We start from the raw sequence: 22890 nt of genomic DNA, 5'->3' as shown, positions 1-22890 counted from the left end.
TAAAGACCAGTACAAAAGACTTCCTCTTTATTTTATATGACTGGATACTGTACCATTTTATTGATACACTGTTATTCATCCAATCACCCGTTGTGAAAACTTAGATTTTTCCCGTTCTTTTACCATTACAAATAATGTTTCCATGATTAGCCTTCTACATTGTCATTTGTTATAGATATGAATGAGACCCCTTTCTGAAGGGTAGCAACTTGATTTAGATAACTAGTGGCTTGTGTACTTTTTTAAAAGGAGAACACAACGATTTGAGCTTCTGTTCTTATAAGGGTCCTAGTTAAAGAGGAGATCAAACTGAATCTACTGCTTCCGTGGCCTGTAGTACCTTGAGGTTTTGAGATCTTTGATAATTTCTGAGCAAGGTGCCTCAGGCTGGCTGTTTGAATGGAGCTGAATGTGGACTTGGAATCCTACCACCGAGCAGACCAAGTTCCTACTTTCCCTTGGGGCCCAGAATATAAATGGAATTTTCAGAGACTTCGGCTATTTCAGTAGCCTTCCTTTCTAGAAGAGTGTACAAGTTGCCAGTTACCCAGCAAGGTTCTACCAAATACCCACATCCTCCTGGAGACCACTTTTTTGAAGAGATAGATGTTTAAAGGACAACAGATGAAGAAGCTAAAATCGGAGAGATTGTCTCTGTTGCAACCACTGCAGCCTTCTGCTATGTTCATGCATGCCTCTGTATGTTTTTGACCTACCATGTCTTTACCCTTCAATGTCCCCTTCCTTTGCAAATCATCACCTAAAACTAACTAGCTGTTTGATTTTTTTTCCTGTCTTTTTCTCTTGCATTCATTTTCTCTGCTGCTCCGTTCTGTTCCATCAGCCCCATTGCAGCCTGGTAAGATCCAACAAGCGTGTATGTGTGTGCACATCCCGTTCTTGCTATTGTCTCTTTGTGTCCTGACTCTAGGAAGGGCTATTTCCCTTCACGCTCTGCTTGGTTTTAAAGAGATTATGCTTGTCCTGCCACCCCAGGTTTCCTAATAGGTGTTACCAAAGGTGTAGACATGACTAATCTCCCACCAGATTGAACAGGTTACAGTGTGGGCAGGTCAGTCTCTCTACCCAAGGTCCAGGACCCCTTTTGAGAGGGCTCCCTACTACTACAAGACTGGTCCCTCTCCGCCCAACTTATCAATGGGCTTTTCTTACTCCTCCAGGTTGAGTAGCCTGTCTTCTCTGGGAGATTCAGCACCTGAGCACAAGTCCCCTTCCCACCACCGCCAACCCTCCAACACCTCTGAGACCACAGGTAACCTTCCCGGGACATTGAACACATAGACACAGAGGTTTACATGGATACAGACAGATCTGTCCATATATCCCAAACGTAAACCAACTTAGCCTTTATGTTGGACACATAAAGTGTATTAGGTGTTGTGTTAGATATTTCATAGAAATTTTGGCATATCTGGGTGAGACTAACTAAAGAAAGGGCAGGGTCGAGCCAGGCTATCCCTCTGAAGGCTAGTATTAAAGATAAACAGTCCCCCTGAATTGAAGCCCAGAAAGACTGGAAATTTTATGTCAAATTACGGTGGGATGCCAATGCTTGCTGAACCTTTTTGAAGTCCTTACATCAACTATTGAAGGTGGGTTTCATTATCCTTATTTTACAGACAAGGCAGCTGAGGCATGGAGGAGTAAAGAAACTTGCCCAATGCAGACATACAGAATCAAGAGTTGAGATCAGTTCTGCCTAAACTCTAGAGCCCATACTTTAGCCATTATAGGATACAATCATTGTATAATATCTAGTACACACCCACAGAGATGGAAAGAGTTCGTAGTCAAAGCCTGTTTTCTTTTCTTTTCTTTTTTTTTATAAGTCCTATGTATGTATGTTTGTACTAATTGAAAAAGTGAGTTTTCTCTTCTCATTTGTCTTTCCCTGAATTCGGCAAGAGGCCAACACTGAGTCAACCTGAGTGAGTGATACAGCTCTTCTAAAAGGTTCAGCAAGCATTGGCATCCCACTGTAATTTGGCATAAAATTTCCAGTCTTTCTGGGGCTTCGATCCAGGGGGACTGTTTATTTTTAATACTAGTTTTCAAAGTGATAGCCTGGCTCAACCCTGCCCTTTCTTTAGCCAGTCTCACCCAGATTTGCCAAAAGGTACAGACATGTACAAAAGAAACAGATATTTCAGCACCTCAGAAGAGAGTAACTTCTTGCATGGAATATAAAGTAGGTAAAAAAAAATTGTAAATCACAGAGGGAAGCAAGTCAGTGTACTTGGGCAGGATAGATCTGGGGGGATTTTGGTTAGTCTGGAAAGAGTTTCTGGAGAAAAAAACCACACTGGGGTTTTTTTGGGTGGTCTGAATTTTTATGCCCTAATCTTCCAATGACAAGCCCGGCCTACCCCTCTTCTCTCCCTTTCTCACCTCCCACCAGGACTTGTTCAGCGTTGTGTTATCATCCAAAAGGACCAACATGGCTTCGGCTTCACAGTCAGTGGAGATCGCATTGTTTTGGTGCAGTCTGTACGGCCTGGTGAGTGTTGCATCCTTCCTGGCTGGAGTGGACAGTTCTTGTTACTAAGCAGTCATGTATTTGAGAGTGCCCCATCACTTGGAGAACTTGCAGATGCTTTTTCAGGAGGCCTGGGGTGCATGAATGAATACTCTAGAACTGATTCCCAGTGGCCTCTGGGGAAGAATCCACAGTGCTAAGCCACTAGGCTGAATTTCTAGGAATCATATTTTTTGCTTGTTTCACCACGTGGAAGTACAGAAACAGCAGACTAGCCCTCAGGCCCTCCAAGGGAGCTCCTTATGCTGGGAGAGAAGATGCCACAGAGGATTCAAAGGCCCTTTTGTTCGCATCAAAGTGCAGATAGTCCCTGTGCTGCAGAGGTTTGCAATTGGAGACAGGCACACTGGTCCAAATGGTTAGCGGACATGGTTGCAGATATAATGTAACATTAAATAATAAGGTACCAGAATGCAAATGATACCTTGGGCTAGAACCTATAAGGGGATGGTGTTTTCACATTTGACGAGTGATGGATACTGCATAGATTTAATTTTGTAAGGAATAAGCAATTTTTTTAAAAAAAAAGTTTTAAGTTAACAAAATTTTGTATATTATGGGACTAAGTGAATGAAAATGAAAATTGGAATTTAATGTAAAAATAGGCCAGAAATTACTTTTGCCATCTGACACTTGAAATCTTGCATTTTACTCCAAATGCTGGGGTATCTAACCCGCCACAGAAAGGTAAGGTGAAGTTTGGGAAAGGAGAAGATCTGACAGGGACTTGGATGGAGATTCAGTGACCTCTGGGAGAGGTGGTTGGGCTCTGATGACCAGGCCTTTTCCTTTCAGGAGGTGCAGCCATGAAAGCCGGTGTGAAAGAGGGTGACCGCATCATCAAAGTGAGTGCATACGTCCCTTCCCACCCCTGGGAGAGGAGGCAGAGCGTGCAGAGTTGGTTCTTGCCTTGGCCTATCCTGCATCCTTCCATTTTGATACCAGCTGTCAGTGAGCCCCCGAGTGAGGGAGTAGTGCCAGATCATGAGCATAATAGCACGGTGTGAGACGGAGTGGGAATGAAGATGGCTGCATTTCATACTGCAGACCCTTCTTGCCTCTAAAGTAGCCAACCTTCTAGAACAGGTTTTATTATCCTGATTTCACAAATGACAGAAATAAGATTGATAGAGAGGGGTTGTGACCAGTGAAGGACTCTCAGGTTGATATTCTCTCCCCCATATAACACTGACCCAAGGTACTTGCCTGTTCTAAAATCCTCTGGTCTGCCCTGTCCCCTCGGTACATTGTTCTGTAAGGCAGAGTCCTAGAAGTGTTAAGAAGAATCCTTAATTCTCTAGTGAAGAGGAAACAGACTGGCTTAGTTGATGTACATGTGTGTATAAGGCTAATGGTTGGAAAAGTACATGCCAAAACTAAACAGATGAACGCAGTTTCACCCCTAGAAACTTAAAGGCTAGTTCGAGAGACAGAACCCTTCGCAGATGTGAACAGGAACAAATTCATAGTGTGAATTTGACTTAACAAGTGACCAGAGGCCACTAAGGAGCATGGGAGGATGGCTTCCTAAAGAAGAGGTGTTTTAAACTCCTAGAAGAATCCTTTGGGGTTCCACCACCACTACTTAATATCTTTTTTGTTCTCCAACAGGTGAACGGCACCATGGTGACCAATAGCTCTCACTTGGAGGTGGTGAAGCTTATCAAATGTGAGTGGGAGATCGCTGACAACTAAAGCAAGTAGGGGAGCAGATGGGCTGAGAGGAAAGGAGGAAGGAGGAAAGAACAGGTCTGTTGATCCAGGGGGCTTCCTTTACAGCTGTGCAAGGCAGCAAAAGTCATACTTTAATTTTGACAAGAAGCAATCCTCTTAGGCCATCACAATTCCCTATTATCATCTCAAGTGAGGGCAGTATTAATCTTTTATCATATGTCTTTATTTTAACTCACACCCATCTTTGCCACTCTTGTTTGGCTCATAGTCTACTGAGACCAGCTCTCACTCAGACACAGTTCACTCCTCTCTCCCATTCACAAACATTCTTGTCCACTTGTTTCCTGTTTGGGGGGAAAAACAAACATTCTTTATTTGCAGCCTGGAAGGCCCAACAGTTGAGTCTGTGCAGATAATCAAATAGAAGCAACAAATGTTGAGGAAAGAATTAAAGGGTATGGGAAATTTGGGGAGGGTGGAGGGCTAGAATTTGAGTGCCTGTTTTGTGCCAGGCATGCAGTATACTAGGGGTGTTACCATGGCTGCTTAATTTAATAAGATAAAGAAAGAAGCAGGGACTGAGGTGGCCCATGGGGTATGTTTACAGATATTTGTGAATGGAATTTTGGTTGAATTCTCTGCATGAAAAAAGGGAAGGAAGCAGTGATTGAGTAGATGCAAGGTAGAAGGGCAGAATTAAAGAATGGATGAGGCATTAAAGGTGAAGAGAACTTAATCTACAGAATTATGAACTTAATGAATTGTGAAGCTCCTCCTTTGTAGTTTGAATGTCTGTTCTACCAGCCTGCCTCTCTGTTTTCCTCCAGCTGGAGCCTATGTTGCACTGACCCTCCTGGGCTCTTCACCCTCGTCTATTGGTGTCTCTGGGCTCCAGCAGGATCTAGCCCCAGTAGGAGCACCCCAGGTCACCCCTGTGATACCACCACCACCTCCTCCTCCACCTCTACCACCTCCACAACGCATCACAGGACCCAGACCTCTGCAGGTAATGGCCCTTCTGGCCACCTCTCCTCACTCTGCTGTCTCTTTGAAAAGCTCCCTGTGGCGGAGGAAAGCAGGTTATTGAATAGGTAGGCAGAGATAAGCCAGAGAGATATATGAAAGACCACTAAGAGCTGAACAGAATATGTGGACTGCGTTTGTATGGGGTTGTCCCATGCCCTAGTGTCCACCTGCTGTGTAAATGCATTTACACTTTATTAGACAGTAGCATACATTATGGTTCCTCAGTGCATGGATTACTCTAAGCAGGCCCTTTCGGAGTGTTCCTTCTCCTGAGAACAGAGTGCAAAACTCCAGGCAGGGGCAGAAAGCATCAGTTAAAGACATTTGCCTTTGGTCATTGTTATAAGGGTGTAGATTACAGTTAAGGAGTAGAAGAAAGGCTTCCTGGAGAGAAAAGGCTGCTGGGAAGAGAGACACAGCAGACCCAATTGGATAAAGGAAGAGAATCAGAAGAGGATCAAAACCAGTAAAAAGAGAACCATAGTATTGCGGGAAAGCCCGTGTGAGGAGTTAGGAGGACAAGATGTGGATGAGTTTAGGGAACAGGATTTTCAGATTGGAAAGGAGCCTGAGCCAGCATGTGCTGAGAGACAAATAGGTTGGGCTTTGGTGAGCAATTTTATACCAAAGTTGATTACAGCCAAGGGGTTCTAGGAAGTTCAGAAATAAAATTAAGATAAGATTTTATGATTACTGAATTCAAGTGCAGTGCTGAGTATTATTTGAGACATACTTATGACCCAAGCTGTACTCTTAAAACTTGCCTAGCCCAAGAATCAGCAGGTAGAAAAGAACTAAGCTATTGAGCTGGTGCCCCAACTCTCACTACTGTCATATTTTCCATTCCTAGGATCCTGAAGTTCAAAAACATGCTGCCCAGATCCTTAGAAATATGCTGAGGCAGGAGGAGAAAGAGTTACAGGTAAGGTAACTGCTGAAGATAGACCGGCGTTTGCCTTAATGAGATACTAACAATAATAATACCTTATCACAGCAATCTGCCAATACGTACAATATAATTTACAGGTCATATCATATCACAGTAAACACTTTAGTAAATGAAATTCCAGGAGCACTAAAGAATTGTCATAAGCCAATAGATTTTGTCTAGTAGAGCTATACTCCTGGGTAATAGAGTAGAATAGTGAACATGTAGGCAAAATACAAACAAGTGCTAAGAGACAGGTAGAATAAAATGAGGGAACCTCAGAACTGAGGAAAATAAAAATTATCTTGGAAGTTTCCGAGGAAAGGATAAGAGAAAAGTGGGTAGGTAGGTAATTGCTGAGCCCAGCTGATTAGAGGTGGGGATGCTGTTGGTAGAGGGGTTGAAGAGATTCCCAGGTGCTAGGAATGGTGTGCTCAGGTAATAGTAAGCTGATTAACTTGGCTGGTATGGAAGAACCAGCTTCCTTTTTTTTCGCATGGGCAGGCACCAGGAATCGAACCCAGGTCTCTAGCATGGCAGGCAAGAACTCTGCCTGCTGAGCCACCATGGCCCAGCCAACCAGCTTCCTTTTATAGCTGTGACTTGCAATTATCTCCTCATCCCTTCATTTCAATTCAGCATATTATTCTTAAGTGCCCACTGTGTGTACAGTATTGTAGTTGCTGTGGTATACAGAAGTGAAAAAGAATGGACAGATCTTGCCCTCAACATGTTTAAAATCTAATGGGGGAAAATTGATGATATAGTAGGGACTGGAAGAAACAAATAGCTTGCAGTAAGAGAACAAAGAAGGGAACAATTAATAATAAGAAATGCAGGGAAAGGCTTCACAGAGGAAGTAGTATTTTAGCTGGGCTTTGAAGAGACATCAATAAGCAAAAGAGATGAGGAAGGGAATACTAGTGAATGGACAGCATAAATCAAAAGCACAGAGATATGAAAATACATTCATTATTTAACAAGCATTGAGTTCCTGCTGTGTGTTAGGTACTGTGCCATGCCTGGGGTGTGGGATGTTAGGATTCAGGGGTAGAGTGTTTGCAGAGATAAATGAGGAGTTTGTAATCCAGTAGGCTATGGATGGATTAATGAAGATATAATAAGTGCTGATACATAAATATTGACAAAATATAGAATAATCAAAACAGTGTAGTACTAACATAAAGAGAGATTTATAGATCAATGAAATAGAATTGAGAGTCCAAATATATCTATGGTCAATTGATTTTTGAAAAAAAGTGCCAAGATAACAATGGAGAAAGAATAGTCTTTTTTCCTCAAATGGTACTGGGACCACTAGATAGCCACGTGCAAAAGAAAGAATTTGGATGCTTTTACCTCAAAAAACATACAAAAATTAAGTCAAAATGGATCAAGGATTTAACAAAATAAGTGCTAAAACTATAAAACTCTTACAGGAAAATATAGGTGTAAATCTTCGTGATTTTAGATTAGGCAGTGTTTATTTAGACATCAAAAACACAAGCAACTAAAGAAAAAATAGATAAATAGAATTTCATCAAGAATTAAAACTTTTGTACATCAAAGGACACTATCTAAGTGAAAAAGACAGCCCACAGAATGGGAGAAAATATTTGCAAATTATACGTCAGATGAAGGTTTAGTATCCAGAATATGTATATTAAGGATTCTTACAACTCAACAGTAAAACGATAGTAATCCAGTTAAAAAAATAGGCAAAGGACTTGAAGAGACAATTCTCTAAAGTAAATACAAATGGCCAATGAGCACATGAAAAGATGTTCAACATCATTAGACATTAGGGAAAGGCATATCAAAACCACAATAATGAGAATTCCGGGAAGATAACCGAATAGACTAGCTCGAGCTTAGCCCTGCTCAATGGAAAACTTAGAAAAGGGACAGGAGGGTGTGAGGTTGTGATTTGGGAGTGTGGCTGACCTGGGAGAGCCTTCTGTGCCACACGGAGCAGTCCTGGTTGCAGAGGCCAAGGAACTGAGAGGCAGAAAGCTGGAGCCTGGCATGGAGGCACGAAGCCACGGTACCTGTGGGAGTGCATGGACAGGAGCACAGGACTAGAAAGTAAGCCAGGCCACATTCCTTGGGTGCGCTACCCTTACCAGTGCAGCCCTGTGACCGGTGACTCACCCCACACCCCACGTACCTGAACCCAGTCATCCACTTCTATTCCTTATGCTCCAGGCACCTCCACGTCACTAGCCCCCATGCACATACCTGCCCCCCACCCCCACCCCAAGTGCAGCACAACCCACCACTCCTGCACCCCTCCTGAGCACTGCCTTCCCCTCCCTGTTCCCTGCAGGCTGTTGCTGGCACATAAAGGCTGTGGGCACTAACCTCTGTACCTAGGCTACTCCTGCCCCTCCCCCCCACCGCCCATAATGTTGCACACCCTCACTCCACCCCGTCTGAGCTCTGCACATCCATTTACGGCACTCCCAGGCCCCTGCATGTACACAGGCCCCCAAACACGTTATTCAGCTCTAGGAACTGCACTTTACAGCAGTCTTAGAACTGCACAAAGGCACAGCCCTCAGCCACACTTCCCAACTCTGAGAAAGTGCAGATGTGCACAGCCAGGTCACATCTGCTCCCAGTCCACGAAAGCGTAATCTACCGTCCTGCTGCCACAGCTCTACGCATCTCAGAAAGGCCCCCATGCCTTAGACCAGCGCACACCAGGGTTACACCCCTCAAACCAGTGCACCCACACAGCTGCGTCCTCCCTGGCCACTGGGCACCCACATTCACAAGCATCAGTGTAAAGTCCCCAACCTGCCCCTATACCTGCCCTGAAACAAATCACCACATTGAGTGCCCTACCCCGTGCCCTGCTCCCTACTGTATAGCCATCCTGCAAACACAAGGCCTTAAACTATTGAGAGAACTCAACTCCCAAAGTAAATCAATCAAGATATCTACATGCCACAAAGACAACAGAAGATCACTAAGCATATCACAATGCAGACAGATGTAGCTCTGCCTAATGACCAAATTAAATTAAACCAACAGAGGAGACACAGATGCTGGAACAACTAATTAAAGATGTTCATACAACTCTACTTAATAAAATAAGTGGGATAGTAAATTCCATAAAGGAGATCAAGAAGACAGTAGAAGAGCATAAAGAGGAATTTGAAAGGATAAATAGAAAAATAGATATCACAGAGGTTAAAGACTGTTGACCAAATGAAAAACATACTAGAAGCACACAACACCAGATCTGAAGAGACAGAAGAAAGAATAAGTGATAAAGAGGGTAGGATAATTGACTTTGAAGACCGAAAACAGCAAATGGCAAAAAAGATTGAAAAAATTGAATGGGAACTCAGGGAAATGACAGACAAAACAAAGTGCACAAATATGAGAATCATTGGTGTCCCAGAAGGAGAAGAGAGGAATAAAAGGCTAAGAAGAGTAATTGAGAATATAATGGGGGAAAACTTCCCAATCCTCATAAAGGACATAAATATACAAGTCAGAGAAGGGTAAAGAACTCCAAACAGAATAAACCGAAATAGACCTTCCCCAAGGCACATACTAATCAGTCTGTCAAATGTTGAAGAGAAGCAGAAAATCCTGAAAGCGGTAAAAGATGAACAATCTACTACATGCAAGGGAAATCAAATAAGACTGAGTTCAAACTACTTAACTAGCACCCTGATATGATATAGTCAAGATCCTGAAAGAGAAAGACTTCCAGCCAAGAATTCTGTACTCAGCCAAATTGTCCTTCAAAACTGAGGGGGAGTTGAAAGTTTTCACAGACAAAGAAGTCCTGAAACAATTTTTCAACAAGAGACCAGCCCAATAAGAAATCCTAAAAGGAGTTCTGCTGGCTGGAAAAAAAAAAGACAGTTGAGGGAAGTCTGGAGGAGGGCACAGAATATATATTCTTTAAATTACCCTTAAGGCCATACAGAGAGAAAGAGGGAAAACAATATATAGATCTAGCAAATAAAATAAAAAAGATAAGATAGTGGAATCAAGAAATGCATTTCCAGTAATGACTTTGAATGTTGATGGACTAAACTTATCAATTAAAAGATATAGACTGGCAGAATGGAGTAAGAAACATAGTCTAGCTATTTGCTGCTTACAAGAAACTTAGACACAAGGATACAAATAGATTGAAAGTGAAAGGATGGAAAAAGATTTTCCATGCAAGTTGTAACCAAAAGAAAGCAGGAATAGCTATACTAATATCCGATAAAATAGACTTTAAATGTAAAGACATCATAAGAGACAAAGAAGGACACTGTGTACTAATTAAAGAATTAATTCACCCAGAAGATAAAACAATCGTTAATGTGTGTTCCCAATCAGAGAGCTCCAAAGTACATGAGAGAGACATTGGCAAAACTGAAGGGAGAGATAGGTGTTTCAATAATAATAGTAGGAGACTTCAATACACTACTCTCCTCTATAGCTAGAACAACCAGACAGAAGATCAACAAGGAAATAGAGAAGTTAAATAACTTGATAAATGAATTAGACCTAACAGACATATATAGATCATAGTACCCCAAAGCACAAGGTTATATATTCTTCTCTAGTGCTTATGGAACATTCTCCTGCAAACACAAGGCCTTAGACTATTGAGAGAACTCAACTCCCAAAGTAAATCAATTAAGATATCTACATACCACGAAAACAGCAGAAGATCACTAAGCATATTACAATGCAGACAGATATAGCCCTACATTGGATAGATCATATGCTGGGGTACAGAACAGGTCTTTATAAATATAAAAATATTGAAATTACTCAAAGCGCTTTCTCTGATCACAATGAATGAAGCTGGATCTTGAGACCAAAGAATGAAAACATTCACAAATATATGGAGATTCAATAACATACACTTAAACAACCAGTGGGTCAAAGGAAAAATTGATAGAGAAATCAGTAGCTATCTGGAAATGAATGAAAATGAGAATACAACTTATCAGAACTTATGGGATGTGACATAGGTTGTGCTGAGAGGGAAATTTATTGCCCTAAATGCCTACGTTAAAAAACAAGAAAGAGCAAAAATCAAAGAGTTAACAGCAAACCTGGGGGAACTTGAAAAATTGCAGCAAACTAACCCCAAAGCAAATAGGAGAAAAGAAATAACAAAGATTAAAGTAGAGATAAGTGAATGGGAGAACAAAAGAGCAATAGAAAGAATCAGTAAAACCAGAAGTTGGTTCTTTGAGAAAATCAATTAAATTGATTGGCCACCAGCAAGACTGACAAAGAAAAAAAGAGAGAGGATACAAATAAACAAAATCAGAAACAAGAAGGGGTCTGTTACCACTGACCTTGAAGAAATAAATCATAAGAGGATACTATGAACAACCATACGCCAACAAACTAGACAACTTAGATGAAATGGACAAATTCCTGGAGACACACAAACAAGCTACACTGACTCAGGAAGAAATACAAGATCTCAACAAACCAGTCACAAGTAAAGAGATTCAATCAGTCATCAAAAATCTTCCTGCAAAGAAAAGCCCAGGGCCAGATGGCTTCACAGGGGATTTTATTAAACGTTCCAAAAGGAACTAACACCAATCCTGCTCAACCTTTTCCAAAAAATTGAGAAAAAAGAAACTCTACCTAACTCATTTTATGAAGCTAATATCATTTTAATACCAATATAGGTAAAGATGCTATAAGAAAGGAGAATTACAGGCCAATCTCCCTAATGAACATAGATGCAAAAATTCTCAATAAAATATTAGCAAGTTGAACCCAAAAACACATTAAAAGAATTATACACACACACAAAAAAAGAATTATACACCATGACCAAGTGGGGTTTATACCAAGAATGCAAGGATGGCTCAACACAAGAACATCAATTAATGTAATACAGCATATTAACAAAAGGGAAAAATTACTGATCATCTCAGTTGATGCTGAAAAAGCATTCGACAAAATTCAGCATCTTTTTCTGATAAAAACACTCTGAAAGATAGGAATCAAAGGTAACTACCTCAATATGATAAAGGGAATATATGAAAAACCAATAGCCAGCATCTCTCTCTCATCAATGGAGAGACACTGAAAATCTTCCCCCTAAGATACTAAGGTACAAGACAAGGATGCCCACTGTTACCACTATTATTCAACATTGTGCTAGAAGTTCTAGCTATAGAAATCAGGCAGGATAAAGAAATAAATAATTTCCAAATTGGAAAGAAAGAAGTAAAACTCTCATTATCATTGCAGATGATAATGATACTACACGTGGAAGATCCTGAAAAATCTACGGCAAAGTTACTTAAGCTAATGAGTTCAACAAGGTGGTGGGATATAAAATTAATGTGCAAAAATCAGTAACATTTCTATACACAAGCAATGACCTAGCTGAGGAGTTAATTATGGGAAAAATTCCATTTAACATAACAACTAAAAGAATCAAATATTTAGGAATGAACTTAACCAGGGACGTAAAGGACTTATACACAGAATACTATATAACATTGCTAAAAGAAATCAAAGGAGATCTAAATAGGTGGAAAGACATTCCCTGCTCATGGATAGGAAGGCTAAATATAGTTAAGATGTCAGTTCTCCCCAAATTGATCTGCAGATTCAACACAGTACCAATCAAAATTCTGACAATGTACTTTGAAGATTTGGAAAAGCTAACTGTCAAATTCATCTGGAAGGAACAGAGAATAGCTAAAAGCATGCTACAAAAGAAGAATAAAGTGGGAGGGTTAACGTTCCCTGACTTTAAAACCTATTATAAAGCCACAGTGGTCAAAACAGCATGATACTGACACAAAAACAGAAGCATTGACCAGTGGAATCGAACTGAGAGTGCAGAAATAGACCACCAAATCTATGGTTAACTGATTTTTGATAAGGCCCCCAAATCCTCTGAACTGGGACAAAATAGTCTTTTCAATAATTAGGTATAGAAGAACTGGATATCAATTGCCAAGAGAATGAGCGAGGACCCCTATCTTACACGCTACACAATAATTAACTCAAAGTGAATCAAACACCCTAATATAAGAACTAGTACCATAAAGCTTCTAGAAGAAAATGTAGAGAAACATTTCATAGACCGAGTAATAGGAGGTAGCTTCCTATACTTTACACTCAAAGCACAAGCAACAAAAGAACAAATAGATAAATGGGAGCTCCTCAAAATCAAATGTTTCTGCACCTCAAAAGACTTTGTCAAAAAGGTGAAGAGGCAGCCAACTCAATGGGAGAAAATATTTGGAAATCACATATTGGACAAAGGTTTGATTTCCTATATATACAAAGAAATCATACAGCTCAACAACAGAACAAACAACCCAGTTATTAAATGGACTGAAGATATGAATAGGCATTTTTCTGAAGAGCAAATACAGATGACTCAAAAGCACATGAAGAGATGCCCATTTTCATTGGCTATAAGGAAATGCAGATGAAGACTATAATAAGATACCACCTCACAACCTGTAAGAATGGTTATAAACAAACAGGAGACTATAAATGTGGAGAAACTGGGACACTTATGCACTGCTGGTGGGAATGTATAATGGTGCAGCCACTATGAAAGAATGATGGTTCCTTAGGAAAGTAAGCATCAAATTGCCCTGTGACCCAGCAATATCCAGATAAGCTGAAAGCAACGACACAAACAGACATTTGCACACTGATGTTCATAGCAGCATTGTTCACAATCTCCAAAAGATGGAAACAAACCAAATGCCCATCAACAGACGAGTGAATCTACAAAATGTGATATATTATACATATGATGGAATATTATGCAGCGATAAGACAAAGTGACATCCTGAAGCACATGACAAGATGGATGAGCTTTGAGGATATAATACTGAGTGAAATATAAAGCCAGACACAAAAGGATAGATACTGTATGATTCCACTTTTATGACCAGCATAAAGGTATAATCAGAGGCTTATAATTCAGAATGTAGGGGACCACGACAAACTCTGAGATCTGTCCTGTAACCACTTGTTGAAGAGTACTTTGAAGACTATTGCTTATTTATTTCTTTTCTTTGATATATGTTATACTGTACAATTAAAAAGTTAAATAAATAAATAACATACTCCAAGCAGAAGGCTCACACATTTTGAGATCGACTTAATAGTCACAACTACTTCAGCATTGACATAATAAAATTTTAATATTTGATACATGTTTAATACATTCTGTCCATCAGCTCTTCACTATAACAAGACTAGGCAATTTTGTCTATTTTGTTCACTGTTTTCTCCCCAGAGCCTAAAACTGTACCTGGCATATAGTAGATGATAAGTAAGTATCCACTGAATAAATATTTGTTGGATAAATGAAAAAAAAAAACCACAAGGAGATACCACTTCACATCTACCAGAATGGCTGTTATGAAAATAATGGAAAAATAACGTGTTGGTAAAGTTATGAAGAAATGGGACTCATATATTGCTGATGGGAATGTAAAATAGTGCAGCCACTGTGGAAGACAACATGGCAGTTCCTCTAAATGTTAAACATAAAGTTACCATATGACCAAGTAATTCCACTCCTAGATGTATATCCAGAATTGAAAGCTAAATATTCATATAAAAAACTTGTTTTTCACACAAATGTTCATAGCCGAAGTTTTCTAGCCGAGAAGTGGAAACAATTCAAATGCCCATCAACTGGTGAATGGATGAACAAAATGTGATAGGTATAGTTGTTCAGTGAAATATAGTTCAGCCATAAAAAGGAATGAAGTACTAAAACATACTACAACACGAATGAGCCTTGAAAACATTATGCTAAGTGAAAGAAGCCAGACCTAAAAGGTCGCTTATTTTATGAGTCCTTTTATATGAGAAATCTTATTCTGGACTTTGTATAGTCTGCAGATCCATGGAGACAGAAAACAGATTAGTGGTTGCCAGGGCATAGGGGAAGGTGATGATTGGTAGTAACTGCTAGCAGGTGTGGGTTTTCTTATTTGGGTGATGGAAATGTTCTGTAATTAAATAGTGGGGACAATTGCACAACATTGTGAATAGACTAAAAACCACTGAATTGGACACTTTTAAATGGTGATATTTATGCATTATATCTCAATATCAGTTTTTTTTTTAATGCCAAAGAAGTCCACAAGAGGGAATAATTATGCATGGGAGTTGATGATGGTCAGAGAATTTCATGAGGTGATGATTGAGTTCAGTCTGTTGTGACAAGAACATTGAAAATGTCCATCCATGGGTATGGAAAGTGTGCTGGGCCTTAAATACCATGATGAGTTTGGAGTTTATTCTGAAGGTAGGGGGAATTGACCAAAGGATTTCCGGTAGGGGAGTGATCATATTTCAAGCTATTTTTGAGAAGTGTGTTAAACATAGGTAAACCCATCTGGGAAGCTTTTGCAATAATGTAGACAAGAGATGATGACAGATTTAACAAGAACAGAGGAATAAAAGCAGAAAGGAGGGAAGAGCTATGAGAAACATTTCAAAAATTGAATCAGTAGAACTTAACTGGAAGGAGAGGTAAGAGAGAACAACGAATTAAAGTTAGTCTTGAATTTGGGTATATGGGTAGATGGTGACACCATTGATGGAGCAAGATAGAGATAGAGGAGAGGAGCAGGGTTCAGGGGAGAGTCAGGTAAAGATCACCCACCAGGCAAGGCAGTTGGGCATAACAAGGTTGAAGCTCAGGAAAAAGGGCAGAGTTTGATTAGAGATTCCATTATCTCAGTTTATAGATGTTAGTTGGAAATGGGGACTGGATGAGACTACCCAGGGCTCTAGTGCTGAAGATGGAATTTTGGAACTTAAGTGCTTCAATAATATGTTGCCTCAACCTCTAATATCTCAGCACTTGCTCTTATATTTGTATCCTAATTGTTTACTTGTCCTTCTCCCCCATTGGACTAGGTTCCTTAATGATGGGACTGTGCTTCTTTTCTCTATATTTGTATATTCCCCCACATCCAGCACAGTGCTTGTCATATATTGGCTCTCAGAAAATTTTTGTGGAACTAAAGAGTTAACTAGACTTAAGGGAGTAGGCCAAGGAAGAGGAGGCAGGGAGTGTAGAGATAGGAGGTGAAGGGAGAAGAGCATCTTACGGTGGGCGGACAGGTAAGATGAGGACTAAGAAGAGACCATTGGGTTTGGCCATGAGGTCGTTTTGCTTTTTGGCCAAGTAAGGAAAGACTGGAAGGCAAAGAACTTTGGAGCTCTGAGTGTAGACTGCTGTTTTAAAATGTGTACCTGAAAGGATGGAGAGAATGGGGTAGAAATTAGAGAATGATCAGTTGATGGAATGGTTTTCATTGTTTTTATTTTTAAGACAGGAAACTTGAACAAAGAAAGGCGCTCTTGGCAACAGAGAATTTTAAGATAAATGAGCAATGCCCAGGAAGAGCTTGAGGCAATTGGAAGGATTGACCTTGAGAATGATTTAAAACCCTGTTTCTCTTCTGAGGCAGGAAGGGAGAATGACTGAAGATGATTTGCTCAATTGGAGCAAAGTTGAGGAGGTTCTCACCAGATGATGACATGGTCTGCTGAGACTGAGAGAAGGATGGGGGGCTTGGTAGGCATGGAGAAAATGAAACATTAAGTGTAAGGAATTTGTAGAAAGATTGTCAGTTATCAGTGAGGCCCTAGATAAGCTTAGCTAATATGTGAACCCAAAGTCTTAATTTAATTATTTACCAGCAAGATTTATTGAGCATTTCCTTTCGTAGTAAAAATAACAGCTGCCATGTATTCAAAGTCATAACTATGCACCAGAAAATTCTGCTCAGCATTTTACATACGTAATTTCATTCAGATCTTACAGTTGTTCCATGAGGCAGGTGTTGTCATCTCCATTTTATTAATGAGGACATATTGAAGCTTGCCCAAGTCTATGCAGTTAGTAGGTGGGGGTGCCAGAATTCAAAGCCGGGTCTCTCAGACTGTAAAACCCAGACTCTAAACCACTGTGCTAAATAAACTTCTGTGTGCTGGGAGGAGTACTAGGTATGTGTTAGGGTGGCCCCTACCCTTGAGGGGCTTCCTAACCGTGGGGCTCTGGGGGAGGGATGTTGGCTACTAGTCAGCGCTTCGTCCTCCCGTTTTCTATGAACCTCATTGTCTGTGAGTTTCCTCTTTCGTGTACTGGCCTGGATAGTTTCTTACATGGTTCACATTTGAGTAGTCATCAAGGCCTTATTTAGGATATAGAACTTAAGCTGGGCCTTGATGAGTGAGTCAGATTTGGAAAGGCCTTTGTGTTTTGTCTTCCTTCTTCACTTACTTCATGTGTTCTGTTCCTCATCATTTATACCTTTTTCTGATCCTAAATGATGAACATTTACTAGAAGGCAGAGATCTCTTCTTCCTCCTCTTTGTTTTGGGATAACTGCCTTGTTCTCCCTACTGGCAAACCATCCGTTCTCTACTAACCACCCCTTCTGCCTACTCCCCTCCCCCTCTCCTCTCCCCCCTCCCTAGCGTATCTGTGAGGTGTATAGCCGGAACCCTGCCAGCTTGCTGGAAGAGCAGATCGAAGGTGCCCGGCGGCGAGTCTCTCAGTTACAGCTGAAGATCCAGCAGGAGACTGGTGGCTTAGTGGTGAGTGGTGGTAGGCATAGCTCTAGGGAGGGCACCATGCAGCTGAGGAGCAGAATTAGGGAGAAAGTGAGGCCTTAAGCCAGGACCCCACAGCTGAGCTAGTTAGTGCTCTGTATTTTAAAAAGCAACAAAGGTCACCAGCTCTTTATTTAGCACCAGAGAGGTTGAACTAGACACTCTTCTGACACTTGGGATGCCAGGTAAAGAAAAAGCTTGTTTTTTCTTGCCCTCCAAGAGCTTACAGGAGAAAGAAATATGAATGCAATCAGTATCTGCTTTAGTCTCCTAATTAGCTATTCACATCTGGATATAGCTGATGTTATATTCCTCAGTATTCATCTGTTAGCTTTTTCTACCACCCATCCCTCAGGCAGTGGCTCTTCTCAAACAAACACAAATATTTATTAAAGTTAGCCTAAATAAAGGATCCCCAGTCAGTTAAGAGGGTTCTACATCAGCAGCTAACCATGCTATATGGAAAACCCCAAAAAGGAGATGTTTCTATCTGTTCTAATCAGGTATTTTACTATTAGTGTTCTGCTCACCTCCCTTAGGCCTTAGGCCTTTGGGTAAGTAAGAAGCAACTCTCCAGAAACTTTAAAATCTCCAAGAATAATATTTGCCAAAGCCAATAGAAATTATTTGGGGACCATCAACCTTTCAAAAAAGTTTGAGAGACACAGACTAATCAAATTTAAAAGGTTTCATTATCTGAAGGACAACTCAGTAACTTAGACTGTCTGGATTCAAAGCCCAGTTCTAGTACTCACCAGCTTTAATATCTTTGGAAAATTGCTTAATTCCTGAGAGCCTCAGTTTCCTTATTTATAAAATGGAGATCCTAGTAGTGAGGATTAAGTCGTGCCTTAGTACCTGTTTGCTGCCGCTGTTGCTGTGCTCATGTGCACCGCGAGGTGGTGAGTCTGAAATGCTGCACTTGGCAACTGGAGATCTGAGTTCAAAATCTGGTTTTATAGTTTATCAGCTGTGTAGCTTGGGCAAATTAGGATCTCTGAGCTTCTCTGTCCTCATTTGTAACATGGGGGTAGTATACCTAACTCAGAGCTGTTGAAAGACTAAACGATATATAGAAAAGTACTTTATAAATGGTAAAGCTCTATCAACATGATGTCCTCCACGTTGGCTGGGCCGCTCAGTGCCGGGCCAACACTTAGCAGTTCTCTTCAACGACCTCTCAAGGTAGACCTTTTCCATCTTCCCTCAGTCACCTGCTTGAGATTTTTGGACTTCCTGATGGTTCAGAGTTCTTTCTTACGTCTAACCCAACAAAGATAATAGGTGTTTTAAGCTCCAGGATGATAAATAAAATGAGATTTTAGGATTTTATTTATGGTAAAGCTCCGATTCCACCAGGGACCACCATCCTCCTCACAAGGCAGAAATGAAGCAGTGTCTGTTCTCGCTGGGCAGTTGTAAGCCAGTGAAGCAGAAGAGGCCACAACTTGTAAGCAAATAAGGCTCTGATTGGAGGAAAGAAACTTAGGGGGAGAGGTATACAGAATTTGCCCACCCTCTGGTCCTGATTTTTTGTTTGTTTGTTTATTTTAGGACATATTTCCACTATATGGTGACACCAGCCAGAGATCATCAGAAGGTGAGTCTCCTTGTTTTTCCTCTGTCTTATCTGCAGTCCAGATTTCTTATTTACTATCCTCTCCCCTCCCCATGGGGCAGATACAGAGAGAGAAAATATAGTACCTGCCCTCTGGAAAATAGAATAATGGGAAAAGGCAGTGCAAATGCATAGGGAAAATGGATACAACTTATACAATAGAAATGAGCATGTAACCAGTAGCACTAGATGAGTAAGTGCCAGGGAGATACTGGAATGACTATGGTCCTTAGAACAGCTTACCTAAAAGCCCCTGGCACTGAAGAGCTTAACAAGAACTTGTTGCAAGAAGAAATGGAAGAGAACCTGAGGAGGGCTGGAAATTAGTTGAGGTGTAAGGTGGGTTGTGAGAAAGATCTATGGTTATCTCATTTGAGGAGATGCAGGGCCTGTGCACAGGCATAAAGGTAGGTGAAACCTAGATAGCATAAAAGTAGAAGATAGATTTGCCCATGAGAGCATCTAGGTCAAGGGGTCATGAGATGTGAACACCAAAGGGAAACTGCTGAAAGAAGGGTAGGAGGCAACTTCCTTTCCTGTCCTAGGCAAAGGTTCCCAGAATAAAGGTTTCCCCTAGGCCACAGGCCTTCCTTACTGTGGAACTGTTTTCTTCTCAGGCCATCTCTCTCTAGATTCCCAGGAGGGAGACAGTGGCTTAGACTCTGGGACAGAACGCTTTCCTTCCCTCAGTGAGGTGAGTGCCAGCAGGGGCAAGGCCTGTTTGAAAACGTACGTTGTGTCCCTTCTCTAGGCACCTCTGCTTACTGTTTGCACCAAGCCCTCTAACCTATCACCCATGGACCTCTCCTATAGTTCCAGGGCCAAGAATTTCAGTCATTGTGTTCTCAAAGGTGGTTTCAAATGCATCCTACATGCAAGGTCATCAGACGCTCCTATTTTATCATAGAGTCAACGCTGCTGTTCAGAGAATAGGATGGGAGGGAAAGCATATCATTAACTGTAACAAGCCTCTGAGTGTAAAGGAGCAGAGACATAAATCATCTAGGCCAACGACTTGACCAAAATCACATTTCTACCTGACTGGGAATAGCATCATCTTAGATTCACACAATGAACAGTGGTAGTCTCTCTTTCTTCTTCATGTATCTTTTTCTTCTTGCATGGCTCATCTTTTCTGGAGTCATCAAAAAAATTACAGATTTTGGCCTCAAAGGTTGTCCCTTCTATAAGTGTTCTCAGTTTGTATACTCAATATAAAAATCAGAATGAATGGCAGGAAATAATGATGTTAGCAAAGTATTTATTTAGTCAAGTTCATTGAATATGTGAATAAGCAGTTGAAATCATGTTAAAAACCTAATTTTTTTATAGCAGTTGAAATTTTACTTCCTGACTTGCTTTTATCTATCCATGGGCAGATGCTGACTGTGTGTGAAAGGAACAGTGTATAGGAAGGTCACCAAGAAAGTGGAGTCAGGGCCCAATAATCTGTAGTTGACATCACCCCAGGAGCTCGATATCTGGGAGGCAATCAGCTTAATGATGTTGTGTGTTGAATCCAGGGAGTACCATATTACCAGCTCAGTGATCTTTCATGAGTCATAGCCTAAGTCTTTGTTTCTCTATATGAAAAGTGAGAGGAATAATAGTATCTACCACAAAGGGCTATTGTGAGAGTTAAATGAGATGATATTTAATCAAAGGCTTAGTATCATACCTGGCCACAAGTGAGTACTGAATTTGTATCAGTTGATGTTACTAATTTGATTATCACCACCCAGTGAGCTAAGCCCTAAGGATCTAATGGATGAGGTTCCTTCTCATAGAATTCTCTGTTCCTCTAGTCGTTGATGAATCGGAACTCAGTCCTGTCAGACCCTGGGCTAGACAGTCCTCGCAGCTCCCCTGTGATCATGGCCAGAGTGGCCCAGCACCACAGGCGGCAGGGCTCGGACACGCCTCTGCCCCCCAGCAGTGATCAGGTGAGTAATCCAGAGCCACCCTGCAGGTTTCCTTTCCCTTTTTCAGAACTGAGATTGGAGGCTGAGTACTATCAATATATGACTTTGAATAAGCAATATATATATATATAGTATATATTTTTAAATTTTTATTAATAAGACCAATCAACATATAATATGATCATTCTTTTTTCATCACATAGTTGTATATTCATCATCATGATCATTTCTTAGAACATTTGCATCAATTCAGAAGAAGAAATAAAAAGAAAACAGAAAAAATTCTTACATAACATACGCCTTACCCCTCCCTTTCATTGATCACTGTCATTTCAATCTACTAAATTTATTTTAACATTTGTTCCCCCTATTACTTATTTATTTTTAATTCATATGTTTTACTCATCTGTTTATAAGGTAGATAAAAGAAGCATCAGATACAAGGTTTTCGCAATCACACAGTCACATTGCAAAAGCTCTGTCATTATACAATCACCTTCAAGAAACATGGCTGCTGGAACACAGCTCTACATTTTCAAGCAGTTCCCTCCAGTCTCTCTGTTAAGCCTTAACTAAAAAGGTGATATCTATTTAATGCGTTAAGAATAGCCTCTAGGGGTTGGAGGGAACTGCCTGAAAATGTAGAGCTGTGTTCCAGTAACCATGTTTCTTGATGATGATTGAATAATGATATAGCTTTCACCATGTGACTGTGTGAGTGTGAAAACCTTGTGTCTGATGCTCCTTTTATCTACCTTGTCAACAGACGAGTAGAACATATGGAATAAAAATAAATAATAGGGGGGGCAAATGTTAAAATAAATTCAGTTTGAAATGCTGGTGATCAATGAAAGGGAGAGGTAAGGAGTATCTGTTTTCGTTTTATTTCTTTTTCTGAATAGATGCAGATGTTCCAAGAAATGATCAAGATGATGAATATGCAACTATGTGATGCTATTGTGAATTACTGATTATATATGTAGAACAGAATGATCAAAATAAGAATGTTTGCATTTGTTATGTGTTTTTTGGTATTTAAAAAAAATTTTTTTTAATTAAAATAAAAAAACAAACAAAAAAGAATTGCCTCTAGAATAACCTCTCGACTCTGTTTGTAATCTCTCAACCATTGACACTTTATTTTGTCTTATGTATCTCTTCCCCCTTTCAGTCAAGAAGGTTTTCTCAGTCCCTTGGTGCTGAGTCCCAGCTCATTCTAGAATTTCTTTCCCACGTTGCCAGGAAGGTCCACACCCCTGGGAGTCATGTCCCACATAGAGAGGGGGAGGGTAGTGAGTTTGCTTGTCATGATGGCTGAGAGAGAAAGAGGCCACATCTGAGCAACAAAAGAGGTTCTCTTGGGGGTCACTCTTAGGACTAATTTTAAGTAGGCTTAACCTATCCTTTGCAGGGTTAAGTTTCATATGAACAAATCCCAAGATTGGGGGCTCAGCCTATTGCTTCAGTTGTCTCCACTGTTTGTAAGAATATCAAGAATTCTCCACTTGGGGAAGTTGAATTTTCCCCCTTTCTCGCCATTCCCCTAAGGGGACTT

At 40.6% G+C, this 22890-nt stretch overlaps 1 protein-coding gene across 11 annotated transcripts in view; it reads left to right on the top strand.

The window, feature by feature from the left end:
• ARHGEF11 (Rho guanine nucleotide exchange factor 11) overlaps window positions 1–22890 on the top strand; it is a 120615-nt gene that overhangs the window by 63731 nt on the left and 33994 nt on the right. For 9 of the 11 annotated variants that reach the window (XM_077156525.1, XM_077156529.1, XM_077156523.1 and 6 more), the window contains 10 exons: window positions 1182–1273; window positions 2420–2518; window positions 3353–3402; window positions 4169–4226; window positions 5059–5237; window positions 6108–6179; window positions 17661–17780; window positions 19350–19395; window positions 20031–20107; window positions 21219–21356. In XM_077156525.1, coding sequence (XP_077012640.1) covers window positions 1182–1273; window positions 2420–2518; window positions 3353–3402; window positions 4169–4226; window positions 5059–5237; window positions 6108–6179; window positions 17661–17780; window positions 19350–19395; window positions 20031–20107; window positions 21219–21356 — 931 coding nt within the window. The remainder of the gene's footprint in view (window positions 1–1181; window positions 1274–2419; window positions 2519–3352; window positions 3403–4168; window positions 4227–5058; window positions 5238–6107; window positions 6180–17660; window positions 17781–19349; window positions 19396–20030; window positions 20108–21218; window positions 21357–22890) is intronic. The other 2 variants (XM_077156532.1, XM_077156533.1) reach the window with 1 other exon arrangement.

This window comes from Tamandua tetradactyla, chromosome 4 (assembly GCF_023851605.1).
Source record: "Tamandua tetradactyla isolate mTamTet1 chromosome 4, mTamTet1.pri, whole genome shotgun sequence".
NCBI lineage: Eukaryota > Metazoa > Chordata > Mammalia > Pilosa > Myrmecophagidae > Tamandua > Tamandua tetradactyla.
The sequence above is the reverse complement of the archived record's forward strand: the minus strand, read 5'-3'. Positions and strand labels throughout refer to the sequence as shown.